Below are 19,718 nucleotides of genomic sequence, written 5' to 3'. Positions count from 1 at the left end.
TATTGATTTACTGTATGCAAACGTTAAAGACGCATACAGTGCCACCCCGCTGCCTGCGCTTGGGAAAGGAGATCATAACCTGGTTCTGCTTCAGCCTCACTACAAACCAAAAGTGAGAGTCCTACCTGTAACCACACGATCATTCAGGAAGTGGACCCCGGAGGCTGAGAATGCTCTGAGACAATGTTTTGGAACTACAGACTGGGATATCCTGCAGGGATCACATAGTGAGAACATTGAGGAGGTTGTTGACTGCACTACTGACTACATCAACTTCTGTATGGACACTGTAGTTCCAGTAAGAACTGTACGCTGCTATGCTAACAACAAGCCATGGATTACAAGTGACATCAAGGGCCTTTTGAACCAGAAGAAAAGGGCCTTTAAAAACGGTGATCAGCATGAGCTCAAGCGCGTGCAGAAGGAACTCCGAGTCCAGCTCAGGGCGGCGAAGGAGCAGTACAGGAGAAAGCTGGAGCAGAAGTTGCAGAACAACAGCATGAAGGAAGTGTGGGATGGGATGAAGATCATCACTGGCTGCAGCTCGAAGCGGGGTACCACCATCGAGAGAGAAGTGAAGAGAGCAAACCAAATGAACATCTTCTTTAACAGGTTTGACCACCCTAACCCACTCTCACCTCGGAGTACTGCACTCTCTACACATCCTTCTGCTGATACCAACATAGGAGAGACATCCCCACCCACAATTACAGCAGTGCAAGTGAGCAGAGAGCTGAGGAAACTTCGTGCCAGCAAAGCAGCATGTCCAGATGGAGTATCGCCATGACTGCTGAAGGTCTGTGCATCAGAGCTGGGGGGTCCTCTACAGCGCATCTTCAACCTGAGCCTGGAACAGGGGAAAGTCCCGAGGCTTTGGAAAACATCTTGCATCACCCCAGTCCCAAAGGTATCACGTCCTGGTGAGCTGAATGACTTCCGGCCTGTCGCTCTAACATCACATGTGATGAAGACCATGGAGCGGGTGCTGCTTCACCACCTGAGGCCACAGGTCCAACACGCCCTCGACCCTCTGCAGTTCGCATACCAGGAGAAGGTGGGAGCGGAAGATGCCATCATCTATATGCTACATCGATCCCTCTCCCACTTGGACAGAGGCAGTGGCGCTGTAAGAATTATGTTTCTAGACTTCTCTAGCGCCTTCAACACCATCCAACCTCTGCTCCTTAGGGATAAGCTGACAGAGATGGGAGTAGATTCATACCTGGTGGCATGGATCGTGGACTATCTTACAAACAGACCTCAGTATGTGCGTCTCAGGAATTGCAGATCTGACATTGTGGTCATCAACACAGCAGCGCCGCAGGGGACTGTACTTTCTCCGGTCCTGTTCAGCCTATATACATCGGACTTCCAATATAACTCGGAGTCCTGCCACGTGCAAAAGTTTGCTGACGACACTGCTATCGTGGGCTGCATCAGGAATGGGCTGGAGGAGGAGTATAGAAACCTCATCAAGGACTTTGTTAAATGGTGCGACTTAAACCACCTACAACTGAACACCAGCAAAACCAAGGAACTGGTGGTGGATTTTAGGAGACCCAGGCCCCTCATGGACCCCGTGATCATCAGAGGTGACTGTGTGCAGAGGGTGCAGACCTATAAATACCTGGGAGTGCAGCTGGACGATAAATTGGACTGGACTGCCAATACTGATTCTCTGTGCAAGAAAGGACAGAGCCGCCTGTACTTCCTTAGAAGACTGGCATCCTTCAACATCTGCAGTAAGATGCTGCAGATGTTCTATCAGATGGTTGTGGCGAGTGCCCTCTTCTACACTGTGGTGTGCTGGGGAGGCAGCATTAAGAAGAAGGATGCCTCACGCCTGGACAAACTGGTGAGGAAGGCAGGCTCTATTGTTGGCATAGAGCTGGTCGGTTTTACATCCGTAGCAGAGCAACGGGCACTCAGCAGGCTCCTATCAATTATGGAGAATCCACTACATCCATTAAACAGTGTCATCTCCAGACAGAGGAGCAGTTTCAGCGACAGACTGCTGTCACTGTCCTGCTCCACTGACAGACTGAGAAGATCATTCCTCCCCCAAACTATGAGACTCTTCAGTTCCAGCAGAGGGGGTAAACGTTGAACATTATTCAAGTTATTGTCTGTTTTTTACCTGCATTTTTTATTACTCTTTAATTTAATATTTTTTGCTGCTGGAGTATGTGAATTTCCCCCTGGGATTAATAAAGTATCTATCTATCTATCTATCTATCTATCTATCTATCTATCTATCTATCTATCTATCTATCTATCTATCTATCTATCTATCTATCTATCTATCTATCTATCTATCTATCTATCTATCTATCTATCTATCTATCATTGCTTTCAAGAAGTTAAATCTTTATGTTTTAAATCTTGTGATTCTTAAATCAACAACAACCAAATAAGCATTATTTATTTTGGATAATGTCTGTCAATACTGAAAAGAATGTTCAGCAGTTCACAGCTATAGTGCATTTTTGAAAGATTGATGAAGTTACTTGCTTAGATTCACACAGTGAGTCAGTAGCAATAATTGAAGCAGCAACCTTGCATCTTAAAATTAAATGCATTAGTCTCGTAAGTCATGGTGCCTGCATATTTTTAGTCCAAGATGTATAGACTTTATATCTAAGCTGAAAACGTACTTCTCTAATCTTTCATAGGATAATTAAATATGTTGGTTAGGATGTTCATTTTACACATGCATGACCAAACAGGTTTTTAACTATGATAATGGAGATAACAAAAAAGTAGTAAACTGTTGTGAAATGTTTAAAGGACTGTTATAGTCGAGAAGGCATAGTATAAGCAAGGAAATAATAATTTGGCCTAAGCATTTCCAGTGGATGAATAATATTTAATTAATCATTTAATTCATTTTACTGCAGTACCAATCATTACTGATATATCAACCTCTGTTTTAACATTAGCAATCCTATCAGAAAGATAAATGTTGATGTGTGGTATTCTTTGTTAAATAGGTTAGTTTGGATATGCTGTAGTCTGTATTAAGTTTTTTTTTTTTTTTTTTGGTAAAAGTTCCAGGTCGTGTACATATTGATGGACAGTTCACATATTCAATCTTGAATTATTTGGGGATTATTTGGGAGTAACAAAGCAGCCTTTGACAGAGCACTGGTACATCTTGTGCCCCACTAAGGCGCTCATCTACATTTGCATTGGTTCAATTTTAAATCAACAATCATCCTGATTCCTGTCTTTGGGGTTTTGGCTAGAGGGATGGGAACCAAAGTAACCGAAGGAAAATTCAGACAGACACAAGGGAAATGTGCAGACTCACCATAGAAAATGACTAGGCGTGGAATTTGAACCCAGAATGCTGAGTCCTTCAGAAATCAGTCCTGAAAACTGCTCCATTGTGCTGCCTGACTTATTGAGATAAAAAAAACTTAATTTATGAAAGTTTTTTCCAGAAACAATGTTGCCCTTTTTCTCATAATAATTTTATGCAATTTTCCTATTTTGTAGACATTAAACTTTATGTCATGTTCTAAAAATAAATAATTAAAAAAATCTTGGCTTAATGTTTTTATTCTTATCTCAATTTATTTTAAATTAGAATGCCATTGATGAAGTTATAGAGATGTATCAAGAACTTCACATGTGGGATGACTGTATTGCTGTTGCGGAAGCAAAGGTAGGATTTTTTTTCTTTTTGTTTATTCTTTTTTTGGCATACTGATATCCTAAAGATATTTAGCAGAAATGCAAGTCTGCAATGTATTTGGAGTGACTTAGTCAATAGCATTAACACTAACCAAAAATATTTCCTTACAACTATTATAATTTTTGAATGTTTCTTTTTTTCTGTTTGTGATTTTTCATAAAGATGATTGTGGATGAGCATAAGGATATATTATCAAACTTCATTTAGAATATATACATGTACCTCAACATATAAATATTTCATTAGATGCACTTAATTATAGGCAGCCAGGACACGTATCTGCGCAATGAATATACAAACATGCCATGAGAGTAACCTGTATGGCCATGTCATGTTGTCATTAAGAAAACGAGAATCAGACTTTCTTATGCATAATAAATGTTGCACTGCACTGGACTGATTGTTTATTTAAAATTATGCCACTGCCAAAGTTGATTTCTGCCTATAGCAGCAGAATATCCACACACACAATATACTCAATGCTTTTTGGCATTTGGCTCTAATGAATGAAATGATATGTATCTGACCCAGAAATGAATATTTTTTTAATAGTGTAAACTGTCGGATGTCAATGTATTGACATAAGAAGTAATGTATATTTTCACCTGCAAAAAACAGACCATCTGGGTATTAAGTAAATTGTTATATAGGGATTGCTAGGGTTTTAGAACTTTACAAGCCATCATTTTACAATCGTTTGTCAGTTTACTTCAGTTTTTTCATGTCTTTAAATCCTGGTAAAAAAAGAGAGAAAATAAACACTTTTTTTAAAAAAATAAACAACCTGATACAGGAAAAATTATTTTTATGACTAAGAAGCTTATTTAATTTACCTTTGAATTTTTATACTTTCTGGGAGGGGAACTGTATCCCATTCATTTTTTTTTGTTTAGTTTCAGTTTTAAAACGATTTACTTTTTTTAAATATTTAATTTTATTTTGAAAAATGTGACATATTCTACTATTTTAATCCTGCTTAGGGTCATCCTGAACTAGATAACCTTAAGAGGAGTTATTATCAGTGGCTAATGGAAACAAACCAAGATGAGAAAGCTGGTGAATTAAAGGAAAATGAACATGACTACAGTGGTGCTATTGATTTATATCTAAAGGCAGGCTTGCCAGCCAAGGCAGCCCGTTTAGCTCTAAGCAGGGATGAATTAATAGCCAACAACAATATTGTAAACAGAATTACATCTTCATTAATCAAAGGTGATTTTCATGAAAGGGTAAGTATTATTGGGTAATTTTGATGTATACTTTCATACCTAGCCAAAATGTAAAACAACTAAGCTAGCTAACTATTTACACTAAGTTTTAAGTTTGCATTCTCCCCTATAGAAATAAATGTTGTTGTGCACTTTTTTGCATTTTTTTTTTAAATTGACTGATTATCTATTTTATGTAGATGGGTTGTTTTCTGTTATCTTTGTAACGAATATGCAAACAAAATGTAGTATGAGAAAAGCACAATATAAATGTAATGAATTATTATTATTATTATGTTACTGAAACAATATATAAAGTTTAATATAATTATATTATCAGATGATTTCAAATAACTGACAATTTGCCCAAAGGCCTGGTAAAATACTTTCATTCATTCATTTAATTTGTTATTAATTGAGTCATTAAGTATTGTTTTAGCATAAATAGAAAAATGGTAGTTTATGTTATCTTGATATGAAAGTAATAGAGATAGTGAATATATTGTTTTTGGCCTGAATAGCTTGAAATGTTATGTTAATTTTTAAGAGGTCTGTTGTGCAGTGGTTGAACTGTGGCCTGATCTGTGTGAAATTTGGATGTTCTCTTTATGGCTCAGCATTCTCCAGTTTTCCTCCATATCATTAACATGCATGGAGAATTAAGCCATGCACAAGTGATCACCATCCAGAACAGGATTATCACCCTAAATTACGTAAGGCTGGATGGATGTCATCTTCTGTAATTTATTCACTCTTCAATATTTAAATTGGTTGAGCCTGTTCACACTTGGTTTTTGACATAGTTGTTTAATGGGACGATAAATTAAACAACAATTTGGCAGAGGTTTTCAAAATCATAAACCACCTTAATGAGTAAGATATAGAATTCTAAAATATTTTTTTAAAAATATGTTTTTAATGTCTTATACATGATGTGCAGTCATGTGAAAACATAAGAACACCCCATGGGAAATTGTTGACTTTGTTGAACAGGCAAACATTGGATCTTCATACAAGTATTGCTTACAGATAACAGTGATATAATTGAACAAATGACACAAACGTGACACAGTGTATTCATTCTTATAATATAAATTAACATAAAATGCAGATTGTTCAAGTGGAAAACGTCAGTACACCCATACATTTATTGCCTTTTCAAATTCATAAGATTAGAATCAGGTGTACCAGATTAGGTACCAGTGATTAGAGCCTTCTTTGAAAGTATGCATGTGGAAGCTGTCTTATTTAAAATGCAGATATTTAGGGTCTGGTGTTCTATTTGTCATTGTTGTGTGTGTTGTCATCATGACAAGATCAAAAGTGCTCTCTAAGGAACTTAGAAAGAAGGATGTGGATGTCTACGACTCTGGCAAGAGATTTAAAAAGATGGCCAAATTATTTGAAATCCATCATTTCACTGTAAGTAGTATAGATTTCAAACAACTGCTAATTTGTCTAGGACCGACAGGCCCAGCAAATTCAGGCCAAGAGCTAATTTTATACTAGAAAAGTCTCTAAGAACCTTAAATTTTGACTGTAGGATCTGCAGGTAAGTCTTGCAAAAGTTGATGTCAGAGCACATTTGACCTGTATGAGAGATGTGCTAGAGAAAATTCTTTGCTGTCCAGAAACAAGAACAAGACTATAGTTTTCTATATTGTCTAAGACCAAGCCTTTAACAGTGTGCTTTGGTCAGATGAATGAAAGATACAGTTGTTTGGGCACAGTAACAGTAGACATGTTTGGTGCAAACCAAGCAGAGGATTTCAGGAGAAGAACTTCATGCCAACTGTGCAGCATATTGGTGGAAATTTTATTGTTTAGGGTTCCTTTGCTTTCAGTGCCTAGGCTGCTTGCAGTCATCATGTAATCTATGAATTCTGCATCATATCAAAGTATGCTAAAAGTTGTACTAGAAATGGAAATTTCAACAAAATAATGATCTAAAGCACACTAGCAAATCCATCAATGAATGGTTCAAAATGAAGAAATGGAGGGTTATGGACTGAACTTGACAAAGCCCCGATTTGAATTGCATTGAAATGTCGTAGGGTGATATGAAACAGGCAGTACATGGAAGAAAGCCCAGACTGTACTTACCATATGCTATCAAATTTGCATAAACAGAATGGTCTTTGTAGCTCTGATTAAATAACAAACTGATAAAGTCATGTTTTTGGTGGTTTCTGAGTGACCTCATAATGTAGCAAAGGAGTCATCAATCTATAGAGATACAGTATTTGGTACACTGTACCATTAATTATTGAGGGGAAATTGTGTTTTTCTTTATGCACTATTTATCAAGTCTTTTTAATAATAAAGACAACAATGAATTTACAACACAGAGCTACTTCTTTCTGCCAATCCGGTTACACCTCCCGCTCCTCATTACTGGTTGTTTCTCTTTCTTGTTGAAATAAACTATAACATGTTATTGATGGTGCAGTATGAACTCCAACCTACAAACAATAGAAATACCTTACAGTTGTCACTGTCAGTTTAACCAAAGCAATAATGCATGCTTTTTTAGGGAAGAAAACCAAATCAAATTTTTTTAAAAGCAAAATCTTATAAGGGTGGTGTGGTGGCACAGTGGTAGAACTGCTGCCTCGTAGTTAGTAGACTTTGGTTTGTGTCCCAGTCTTTCCTGCATGGAGTTTGCATGTTGACCCTGTGTTTGTGTCGGTTTCATCCAGGTGTACCAGCTTCCTTCCATAGTCCAAAGACATACAGGTTAGGTGCATTAGCAATACTAAATTTCCCATGGTATGTTAGTGTTTGTGTGTGTGTCTTCACAATGCGATGGACTGGCACCCATTCCAGGGGATTGTTCAAGCCTTGCATCCTTTGCTACCTGGGATAGGCTCCTGACACCCTCCATTGATACTGTTCAGGAATAAGAGGGTTAGAAAATGACTGATGATGACAAAATCTTCCAATTATAAACCATATAACTGACCTTTAATTTATATTATTAAAGGCAGGAGACCTGTTTGAAAAAACTGGAAATCATCAAAGGGCCCTGGAATGTTATCGTAAGGGATTTGCCTTTAGAAAAGGTAAGTAATAGTCTTTAGGTTACTTAAGAAATTGATAGCTTCCTTTCAGGTAATGTGAAATATTGACAGTGACATATTTTCATGTTTACTTTCGTTCACTGCTCTACCTGTCATCTTTTACATATAAAATGAATACCAAATTTTTAGATTTTTCTTTTATCAACAACAAAGTTCTTCCAAGAAAAACTTGCTTCAAATAAAAAGCACACATTTATCGTACAGTTAACGATGCCGTCTTCAAATGTTTGTTTTATATCATATCCTGTAATCCATAGAGTATTAGAGCTGAGAACTTTAGCTAAACTTAATAGTATAATATGCATGCTTTGAAGTTGACTTACCATATTATCCAAAAGACTCCAGAAATAAGTTTAGAACTCTTTGAATCTGTGTTGCAAAAAACAATCAGATATTTGTCAGTGCATTTTAGGTGTCCCATGAATGTCCAAAATGTTCTTAATTTTAGGAATTTATTTTTAAATTTATACTATTTTATTTTCATTTCAAATATAATAACAAAAGTAACATGCTATTGTATTGTCATTTTTTGCCAAGCGGTGGAGCTTGCACGTTTTGCTTTCCCTGCGGATGTTGTCAAGTTAGAAGAGGCCTGGGGAGATTACTTGGTGCAGCAGAAGCAGATGGATGCTGCAATCAATCATTACATTGAAGCTGGGTGAGTCTTGTAAAGCTGCAAAAATCTCTCCCCAAAATAGTTTCTAAAATACTACAAATGTGTAGAGTTTTTTTTTTTATTTTTAAAACAATAATGTATTTGTAGTAAATAGGCTGTGAATGTTTCAGTACATGGAAGTATTAAACGTATACTAGTTTTATATGTATATACTCCCAGCACACTAGATCAGTAACCACTGCTGAGTAGCAGTAGTAACCAGTGTTTCATCATTAGTACCCTAGGTTAATTGAATTCATTTCAGTTTGTTTTTGTAAAGTGCACAACACACTGAACATTAGGAAGAATAAGCATTTACACGGTTGAGCCTTTTTATACATTAGAAATGTTGTCTTTTGGGTGTATGTATGACTTCTCTACATTTATTTTACTGAATATAAAAATCATACCTAAAATACTAGTTTATGTTGTAAAAGGTCCGTGTATTAAACTCTGCATTCATTTCATTCTCTTGAATACATTCTTGCCATCTTTACCATAATTCTCTGCTTAATTAATCTACAATAAATACTTTTTGCTTCTTAAAGTTATTATCTTCTCGTTCAGGATGTTTTGGATCTTTTGTCTGAATTATTGAGCACTATTTTGGCATAAGTGTATTACTAGAAACGTTTTGGTTTGAAGGTTTTAAACATTTATTTAACAGCTGCTCTTCAAAAGCTATTGAGGCTGCTATTGGAGCACGGCAATGGAAGAAAGCTGTCCATATTTTGGAACTCCAGGATGACAAAACAGCAGTAAAATATTACTACATAATAGCTCAGCACTATGCCTCAGTACAAGAATTTGAGGTAAGGAAACAAGTCTAAACTGCTATAAGTAGTTAGCATTATATGATACAGCATGTTCCCACATTTGAATACTAAGGTAAGTGCAGGTGCAGCACAACAAATTGACTAATACACTTTGTACCAGGTTGCCTGGCTGGCAAGGGGCACAGGGCTAGTACACAATGAGATATATCTGTTGGAGTACACACTCTAATGAAGAACCCTTGCTGCTAGCTGGAGAACCCTTTCAAATACCAGCATCACTAAATAGCCACCATTTGAGGGTTTGCCACATTGTTTAAATGGTGCCTTGGAAGTTACTACTGTATAGGTACTGAAGTATATAGTAAAAGCTACAAGAAGATCACAAAAAAGCTCCCCCATCAGTATTTGTTAGCAACAGGTTCCTACGTGTATGTTTTGGATCCCAGTTAAGTATTGTTGAGATCAGGCAGCATAGCACATATGAAGAATGTCTGACCCTTTATTTAGGAATTGGTCCTCATGGTGCAGAAGTTGCCTGGAATCACTAGAGAAATTTCTGCAAGAAGTAATTCATAACCCAGGAAGTGTTTATTTGGATTGCCACTGAAGTAATATTACCTTGGTAATATTTAAAGGCTGTTCCTTGCCAGTCGTTGTTGAACTTTGCAGTGAAAAGATGGGTCATATTTGGTTTGTCTTCTGTTTTATTTTATCATTTTATTTAGATTTTCTTATTTATGATCAAGCTAACACTCACCACAGATTTTGTAGATTTAGAGTTAATGGCATGATGAAAAAAATCTGCAAAATTTAGTTTCTTTCACAGGGCAAAATATCCATTAATTCTTCTAATTTTACTTACTTATTCTTCATTTAATTGTAAAGCAGATGTTTTATTAACTTGTAGAAATACAGGTAGATTGTATAGTTTGTATAGTTGTATAGTTTTTATTCACAAAATGAAACTGTAGTATAAACAACCGTGTTTCTTGAGTTGTGCAAAATAACTTTTTACTGTTGTTTATTTTGATCTCTTGTTTGCATTTTACACTCTAAATTTTTCATTTAAAATTTTTGTTTTTACTCACATCAAACAAATTATACTCATATTTTATTTTGTCTTAGTTAATGTTGGCATTTACTACTATGTTTTATGAGATTTGAAATAAGTATTGATCATATGCAGAGTTTCTTTGCTGCCTTTGCCAATTTTCCTAAAACGTTCAACTCAGTTAATTGAGCTGACCTGTGGGACATCCTGAGACTTTGTATGATCCCCCAAAGTTGCTGGATATCATGGCCAACCTGTACACTGGTATTGTGAGTGCTGTGCAGAGTGGAGGCAGAACCCTTGCATTTTTCCCAGTTGATTCTGGGGTTCGTCAAGGGTTTGTTCTTGCTCCTACTTTGTTCAGTGTTTGCATGGACTTGGTGTTGGGCAAGGTTGTGGGGTCCAGAAGCTGTGGGACATCTGTTGGTGAAGAGAGATTCACTTATCTCAATGCTGTGATCTTCGCGGAGTCAATAGAGGCTCTGATTGGGGCTCTCGAGAGACTGAGTGAGGGGTCTGAGTGTCGGGGCTTGTGAGTGTCCTGGATAAAAACCAAGATCCAGGCCTTTAATGACCTCTTGGGCACAGCCATCAGCAATGTGTCTGTCTGCGGAGAGAATGTTGACCTCTTTGAAAGGTTTACTTACCTCAGCAGTGACATTCATGTCTCTGGTGTCTCTTCCTATGAAGTTAGTAGACGAATCGAAAGAGCATGGGGGTTCATGAGGTCACTGAAAAGGGGTGTGTTGCGCTCCCGTTATCTTTGCAAAAAGATAAACGTTCAAGTCTTTTAGTTGGTTGACATGGATGCTCTCCAGTGACCTGAGACGAAGACTGGACTCCTTCAGTATTGTGTCTTTTTGGGGAATCCTTGGGTACCGCTGGTTTGACTTTGTGTCGAATGAGCAGTTGCTCATCCCCAATGAGGCACATTACCCACACTGTGAGGGAGTGTCAGAGTTTTGTATCTGTTTAAGTTAATGCAGAATTAAAGAAAAACAGAAACATGCATTGAGAACTTGGGTGTCTAGTAAACATTAAATACACAGAATCAAAATCTGATTTTGCCAGATTTATACATATTGTCTTTCTCTCTGTTTCATTTTTCTTATTTTTATTTTATTTTTTCAGGTGGCTGAAAAATTCTATGTCAAAGCAGATCGTATATCTGAAGCTATAGAGATGTATACTCAAGCAGGACAGTGGGAACATGCTCATAAGGTATGTCAGATTTGAAACAACATCCATTGAAATGCTAAATTTTATTTCATAATGAACAGGATGTATAATGTTATGTTCTGCTTCAGATACTTCCAGATGCTAAATGGTAAGAAATATGTACTATTTTGTATGCTACAAAAAAATAAGCAATGAAGTTTTTATTATTGCAGAGTTTTCTCTAATTTATTATTGCGTCTAAGTTTTGGAATATACATTTCATGTATTACATGTAAGACATTATTAAGCCTGGCCCACATCTCCTTGGTTGTCAATCAAAAAAAAAGCTTAACCTAATGTATCTCATTTGGACACTGATATAAAATTTTGCCCTGCTAAATTTAAATTTTAACTGTTTTAGTTTTTAAAAATGCACCCTGCCAAAATGTGAAATGTATTATTATATTATAGTTAACAGATATGAATGGTTTAATCATACCTATCTCCTGAATCCTATCCTGATTGTTATGGAACACTAAATCTAGAGAGGCTTCCTGTCTTGTTAGTCATTTATTGATTACCTCCAGAAACTCCTGTTCTTGCGAGTAGGAGTAATTAAATCAAAACATAACATTTGTGTCTGAGCAGCACTGTTTGGCTCTATGAGTCATTTGTTAAGAAACAGAAAGAATATATTCCCTTCTTTTCGTTTTTCCCTGTTTTAATCTGCCTAGTTTTTTTTGCTCTTCATGCATCCCCACAAAATGACTGGAGCTTGTTTTAAACATCCTAGCAATTATGGCCTACAGCCGTTTAAACCATTCCATAGCAAACACTTAGTAACATTAAAAAATTATAGTGTGGATGCCAAAAAACCTTTTCCTGCTGTGCTTCACTTCCTTGTTTATGTTTACCCCTTGCACTCACATACTCAATAAAGATTCACTATTGTAAAAAGATTTTTTAAAAATTAATTTTATTTAATTCAGCACAGTTTCCCTTCACAATCTCAGAACAGTATATTTTTTAATTCAAGATACATTGCAAAAGTAAGATATTAATGGTTAACAAAATGGTTTATGGTTAGCATAATAACAGTAGCCCAATGTTTAAAACTGGATTGTAACACCACGTGATTCATCTTTCTTTTTTCTGTACATGACATAAGGATTTTTTTAATTGAGTAAAAGTTCATAAAACTTCCAGATGTAATTTCAGGGAATTGTTTTAAAAGCCTATAGCAGCCAATTGGCTGATCTCTTCAATGACACCTTTAATCATCTGCTGAAAAAAATCTGTGGTCTCTACCTGCTTCACAAAGACATCTGAATGACTACAGACAGGTGGCTCTCACTGCTGTAGTAAGGAAATGCTTTAAGAGACTGCTGTTGAGACACATTAAGCAAAGTATTACAGATAACAAGGACCATCTCCAGTTTGCATAACCTTACAGTTGGCCCACAGAGGATGCCATATGTCTTTTGCAATCCATATCAATCCTGGCACATCTGTATAATAGAACTCTCCCACGGCAGTTTTTGTTTATAGATTACAGATCAGCATCTAACACTGTGTTGTCAAAGCTCATTATCAAACCCCTTAGTTTAGACTTTGTGCCTCCCACTGCAAATGAAATTATTAGGTACTGGCCCAGAGGCCTCAACATGTGCAGCGTCACATCATCCACACCACATAAAAATTGGTAATAATACCACCACCGTAGACCTGATATTTATTTATTTATTTACTTACTATTTGGTTGACACCTTTATCCAAGGTGTCACATGTTACAACATTTAAGATACAATTGGTTCTGTTTCTTTTGTTTTTCCAATTGGAGCACATGCAGGTGAAGTGACTTACTCGTGGTCACGGAGTGTCAGTAGTGGGATCTGAACCCACAACCTGAGGGCCACTTTATTTACTTGTTTATTTATATCCATTTCAGCTGGCAAGAAAGTGTATGAATCAAGAAGATGTTACAAAACTCTACAGGAAAAGGGCAGAAGAGCTTGAAAAGCAAGGGAAGTTCAAGGAAGCAGAGAGGTAATGTGTAACTGCTGTTTGAAGTGCTCATAAGCAGAGCCCCTTTTACATAGGTGATGCATTCATCAAGATGTTTAGGTACATTTAGATGTGTGTAGGCACTACATGCCGTTTTTTTCTTTGAATATAATGATGACCACAGGCAGTGAGAAAATATGATTTAAAGACTTCCTGTAAAACGCTTTCCCTTTTATAATGGATACTTCATTGTCTGTTTTATTATAGGAAGATAACTGGAATACATTTAATATATTTGAAATATATATTTTTAGATATCTCCAATAGATTTTTATATGTCTTAGAACAGTGTTTCCCCACTGTGGCTGCAGGTTTTTGTTCCAACCAACTTCTGTTTTTAATTGAACTCCTGGGCTAATTAACTGTTATTTCCCAAGTTCTTTGTTTAGGGAACAATATAGAAATTATAAAACTAAGTTTGCTAAAAAAAATATTAAAATGTACCAAGCAGTTATATGAGAATAATATAGTTTTTTTCTTTTTAACAGTATTTTCATCTTGATTTTCATTCTACTTTTCTAGGTGTTCTAATTGTTTAATTATTCCATTATTTACTAATTAGTGGGTCTGATGCTAAAGTAGTTGCAGCCTTTCATGATTCAGTGTTATTTGCCTGCGTGTCTGCTCTGCCTGTTTTTAATTGTCATTAATAAGATACAATGAAGGGGGGAAACTGCACAGAGAAAGGGCAAAATATACATCTTGCCTGAAGAAGGGGCCTGAGTTGCCTCGAAAGCTTGCATATTGTAATCTTTCTAGTTAGCCAATAAAAGGTGTCATTTTGCTTGGCTTTTCTCTACATGAAATCAACAATAAAGAGTTAAGCATTTAAATCTATAGAAAAAGCAGAATTATTTCTAAATGTCTTATAAATGTAAAAATCATGCTGCTATGCTTTTATAAATGTCAAATAAAAGAAAAAACATGGGAAACACTGTCTTAGAATTTGTTCTCCCTTTGTGATAATTTAAAATTTATTTCAAGGTATGGAAAATGTTTTAACATTTCTTGAAATAATTTCAAGCCAATTTTTAAGTTTTTTGAGATTAATTTTGAGAGATCTCAAAAAAATTCCTTCATGTGTCAAGTGCGCTCTAAAATGTTTCTGAATTGGTTCCTGCTGATTTTAAGAATCATATATGCATTGACCTTAGAATATTATTTTCACTTTAGAATATTACATGTAACTTATTTTAGTATAGATGGGAAGTACTCTTTGTAAGGCAGAACATTTTATGATAATTTATTTTTAGATCTTAAAATTTAGCACAAGATAACATTTTCAGATTTTCTCAATGAATTTCTTGATTGTGGTGTGGCCAGATCTTTGGGCACAAAGTAGGAACACGTCTTGGCAATGACACCAGTCCTTTGCAGGGCCAATTAAAAAGATATCTTGAAATGAGATATCCTGGGGTCTGTTCCAGAAAGTGAGATTAGGTAATCCTGCATCTCAGAACAAATCCTGGTTTGCTATATCGCAATTAGCTGGTTCCAGTACACTGGATTTTATTTGGATTAATGCATCTCCACAACCAAATTTACAAGCCCTTATCAGTCAAGTATTGAACAGCTGATGAACCACACATTACAAATCTGAGAAGCAGTGGGAACAAAATTCATGCCAGTAGAGCAAGAGGTGTTCATGATAGTGCATGAGTATTCTTAGCATATCCTCCAAACAAGGAGCAATTCAGCAGCAGGAGCATCTAAGAAAACAGAGGTGATGTGGAGGAATATCTGTGGAAGAGTGAGTGGGTAAAAGAGTTAATCAATAAAATTTGTGTAAACATTGTGTGGTAAATTGTTGCATTGTGCAAAATGTCCCCTTGATGATATTACTGTACTTGAAATCTTATATGCCCATAAGTAAGCATTGTATTCCATTTTTGTAATTTTAATATCATCAAAAAGATGTAAGACATAAGGCATACTTTAATGAGATTTCACCCTAATCCTACTTTCTGGAACAGACTAGTTATTAGATAAGCAAAATGCATGTTTTTATTTATGGTATGAAATGGAAAAATGAGGGTGGTTTTAACTTCTCTAATTGGATATAGATTTCTAATTATAAAAAGTGCCAATATATTTATATTTTTAAATTTGTACTTTCCATGGTTAACATGTATGATTCCTGTTATTCAGAATTCATTTCTTCAACATGTTATGCAGCATGAAAAATTCACAATATTTTTATTTAATATTGGGGAAAATAGAAATTAATATTTTTTGGATATTTTTATATTTAGATTTACAATTATTATGCACTATTAAATGCTTTACATATTGAATTACATAGAATAAAACTGAAAACATTAACTAACAGTGTTATATCTGTAAAGTGACAAGGACATGTTTTGTTCCTCTCTTTTTTTATGCAGGCTTTACACAACTATAGATGAACCGGATTTAGCAATAACTATGTACAAAAAACATAAGATGTACAATGATATGATTCGCTTAGTTGCAAAGCACCATAAGGATTTGCTAACTGAGACGCACCTATATCTGGCAAAGGTGGGAAAACTTCCAAGAGTATAATCTTAAAATGCTTTGGACGCAATTATTATTTTTCTTAATTTGTATTTTTATTCCAGTTTCAAAAGAAATTAACTGCCACAATAAAATGTAGAAAGGCAGCCCTTGCTAATTTATTTAATGTACTGGAGTAAGGTTAAAAGAGTGCAAATTTTAAATGTAATTATTATTTAAAGCATAGTAAAAAGGGGCTCACAGGATAGAAAACAAAATTTGCAACACACATAAACAAATCTTGACTGACCTTAACGACCTGCATTACGTAGTTAATGCTTTGTCAGCTCTACATATCAAGGTAATTGTGACTCCCTGTCTTCCATAACCCTTGCCTCTGTTCCTCCCATCATCTCCTGTTGATCCAGTTCCTCTCTCAACACTACTACCTAGAGATGGCTTTAATTCAGCCCCCACCCACTTTGGCTACAAGAACACCAGACTAAAGCCCCAACAAGTGATTTCCAGTATTTATGCTACCCTGAAGTCTATGTAGACCTGTAAAGACCATGTTTTTCAGACATCTCATCGCATATTTTCTAAAAGATATAATACAGTCTCCCTTAGTCAGGTGTAATGTGCTGAAGTTTGTTATCTGAGAAGGTAGGTACTGGGGCCTCATGCGTAACGGCGTGTGTAGAATTTACACTAAAACATGGCGTGACAAAAGCGGAAATGTGCGTATGCACAAAAAAATCCAGATGCATAAATCTATGCATTCGCCAACTTCTTCCGCTCTATATATCCCGGTCAGCGTGAAAAGTAACACACGTGTACGCGCCTGCTGCCACTCCCCAAACTCCTTCCAGAATTACGCCTCTTTGAATATGCAAATCAATATAAATAGCCCTTAAGCTCAATGTTCTGTGAAAAGGCAATGGCAAAAGCACAAGGGGGAATAAAAGGATTTCAGCGAATACCAAGTGGAGGCAAAGGAAAAACATACTATTTGTTGGTTTAAACAGTAGTATAAACAACAAAAGGAAGTTGATCGAGTGACATAGAGTGTCGGAGAAACTCGAAAGCTAAAGTTCACAAAGTCGCACAGTGCCTGAAATAAAAAAAAGAAGTTGTCAGATATCAAAGTCGCCATGAAAAGGCGAGTTGTAGCCCACCGTCTGAGTGTCATATGAAAGCTTGTTAGGGTAGAGAGAAAAAAAAAATAGGCACACAGTGGGAAAAAAAGCACAAAATGTCAACTTCAATCTCGAAATTTCCACTTTAATCACGTAGTTTATTTTGTCATTAAAGTAGAACATCATAAACTTCATCTTAAAATCGCTTAATTTACTAGTTCCTCAAATCCCAACGTAACTAAAGTAGCACATTAAATGCTTAGTTTTGTATTTGACCTTCTATGTGCTCTATGTGTGTGAATCACTATGTGCTTCTTAAACGGGCTTTCTCTTCCTCTGACAGGACACAGAATCCATTACATTCGTGATATTACAGCTCTCTGAATAATTAAAATACTGAGATGTATACTTGATATCATTTTCATGATGATAAGAGTTAAAGCATGTTATTAAACATGGGAACACTGTGGCACAGTGATTGCTCATGCCTCACGCAAGATGCTTGCTGTGCCGTGCACGACCTTCGATGAAATAATTTTTTGCAGGAGTACTGTCTCTTTCAAACGTACTAACCCCCAGTTCCTGTCCTTACTTTTTTTTCTCCAAATACCCAATCGCCACACAATCAGCTCTGTAATAGACGTTAAGCTATCTGTAAGCTTAGAACGCCGATTCTTCAAAACTTTTAAGGAACACTGAAATATCTTCGTAGTACATGTCTAATTATTCTATCCATCTATCCTTCCAGTGTCGCGCTAGCCCCAGCAAGAATACAGCACGAGGCAGGAACAATCCGTCAACAAAGCACCAGCTCCTTGCTAGCGCTATGGCACCGTGTCCTCACATGTTTAATTATTAACAATATGGATTGTTTAAATGAAGTTAAAATTTTATCTGTATAATAAACATATTTTGCTGCATTTCATCTTAAAAATGATATCGTCATCATATGTAAATACACGCTTTATAAAGTGGCTCAGGTTGTGCAATATTATAACTGTATCGCAAGTTTACAGTGAGGTAATTGTACTTATAAGTACAAAGCGTTCTGCAAGGAACACTTGATGGACTGATTGAGTGCGTTTATTGTTCTTCGGATGAAACTGTTTCTGAACTGCAAGGAAAGGCTCTGAAGCATTTGTCATATGAGAGCAGTTCAATAGACAGCATGGCTGAGGCAGCGTGTGCTTGATGCTGTATACCGATAATTCTCTTTCCAATCAGCTGCTTTAGAGCTGTGATTCCCCACTCAGATATAGTGATATAAATACTCCGAGTGGTGCAGTGAGAGTAATATGGAAAAAGATGATCCGCTGTGGCAACCCCTAATGGGAGCAGCTGAAAGAAGAAGAAGATGCATTGAGAGTAACAATGCTAAAGCAGCTATGGTATTTAGAATAGTTTGACCATTCTGTGGGCCAATATATTGTTACAGGTTAATTACAATCAGATGCATTAAAGTAATAAACAATATGCGGTTAATTTCAGTTTATTTATAAAGCCGCATCAGGGATGTGGATCTAAAAAAGAAAGGGAAACCACACTGGAACAGTAGCCTGCTTTGATGCTAGGTGCCGCCAGTTTGCAAAACTGAGCGGAGAACTTGTGTATGCCAAGCATTTAGCTACCGTGAAAATGTGTGTGGCTTTATGCCAAGTTTAGGTTTTATACGTCGCGATTTTAGTGTGGAAACGGGCCTGCGCAACATTTTTGTGTGTATGCACCGTTTATACATGAGGCCCCTGGTCTTTTTCCAGTCTTTCAGCACTAGTAACTGCACCATGTTGCTGTAAATGAGCTTGAATTAAATCGCTCAGCAATTTGTGGTAAAGGTGTTAATATTTTAATATTTGCACCTAATGATTTTGTTCCAGTTGCTCTAATGACTACAAATAAAATCTTCTTATATAATACGCTACAGTGGCAGTCCGTTTGTCTGTCCAGGATTTTAAATCACCTGTAGCTCGCAAACCATTTGAACTATTGACCTGAAATTTGGTATACACGTATACTATGTGATGTCTACTATCCGCTTTTGGGGTGATGATTGGCCTCCAAGGTTATTCCTGTTTTTATTTTTATTTTATTTTATTGTAGAATCAGCTCTCGGCAGCAGCCAGCAGGGTGGCCGTGCAGCACATGCGTATGGGTGCCATTCTCATCCCTACCACCTTCACCGTTACTTCCCCTACCGCTTCATATCTTAAATCATTCTTGAGGCAAATTGAAGACTGAAGTGCCAGCTTAATTAAAAAATTAAGGAAAACGTACTAAGTAATTTCAACACAAACACTGACTTAATCATCTTTAACACAAAAAGATGCCGACAAAAGAAGAGAAGAAGCGGGTGGAGAAAAGAAGAGTTCTCAGGAAGCAGCAAGCGCATCAACCTCTGAGCAAAAGAATGCTAAACGTACA

General features: G+C 36.4%; 1 protein-coding gene across 1 annotated transcript in view; it reads left to right on the top strand.

Moving 5' to 3' along the window:
- ift172 (intraflagellar transport 172) overlaps nt 1-19,718 on the top strand; it is a 122,739-nt gene that overhangs the window by 40,190 nt on the left and 62,831 nt on the right. The window contains exons 21-28 of the mRNA XM_028796836.2: nt 3,590-3,667; nt 4,678-4,926; nt 7,889-7,967; nt 8,523-8,643; nt 9,308-9,452; nt 11,599-11,688; nt 13,574-13,671; nt 16,074-16,209. Of these exons, the coding sequence (XP_028652669.1) occupies nt 3,590-3,667; nt 4,678-4,926; nt 7,889-7,967; nt 8,523-8,643; nt 9,308-9,452; nt 11,599-11,688; nt 13,574-13,671; nt 16,074-16,209 (996 nt within the window). The remainder of the gene's footprint in view (nt 1-3,589; nt 3,668-4,677; nt 4,927-7,888; nt 7,968-8,522; nt 8,644-9,307; nt 9,453-11,598; nt 11,689-13,573; nt 13,672-16,073; nt 16,210-19,718) is intronic.

Source organism: Erpetoichthys calabaricus, chromosome 3 (genome assembly GCF_900747795.2).
Source record: "Erpetoichthys calabaricus chromosome 3, fErpCal1.3, whole genome shotgun sequence".
Classification (NCBI taxonomy): Eukaryota; Metazoa; Chordata; class Cladistia; order Polypteriformes; family Polypteridae; genus Erpetoichthys; species Erpetoichthys calabaricus.
Note: the sequence above shows the minus strand (reverse complement) of the source record. Positions and strands in the feature narration are given on the sequence as shown.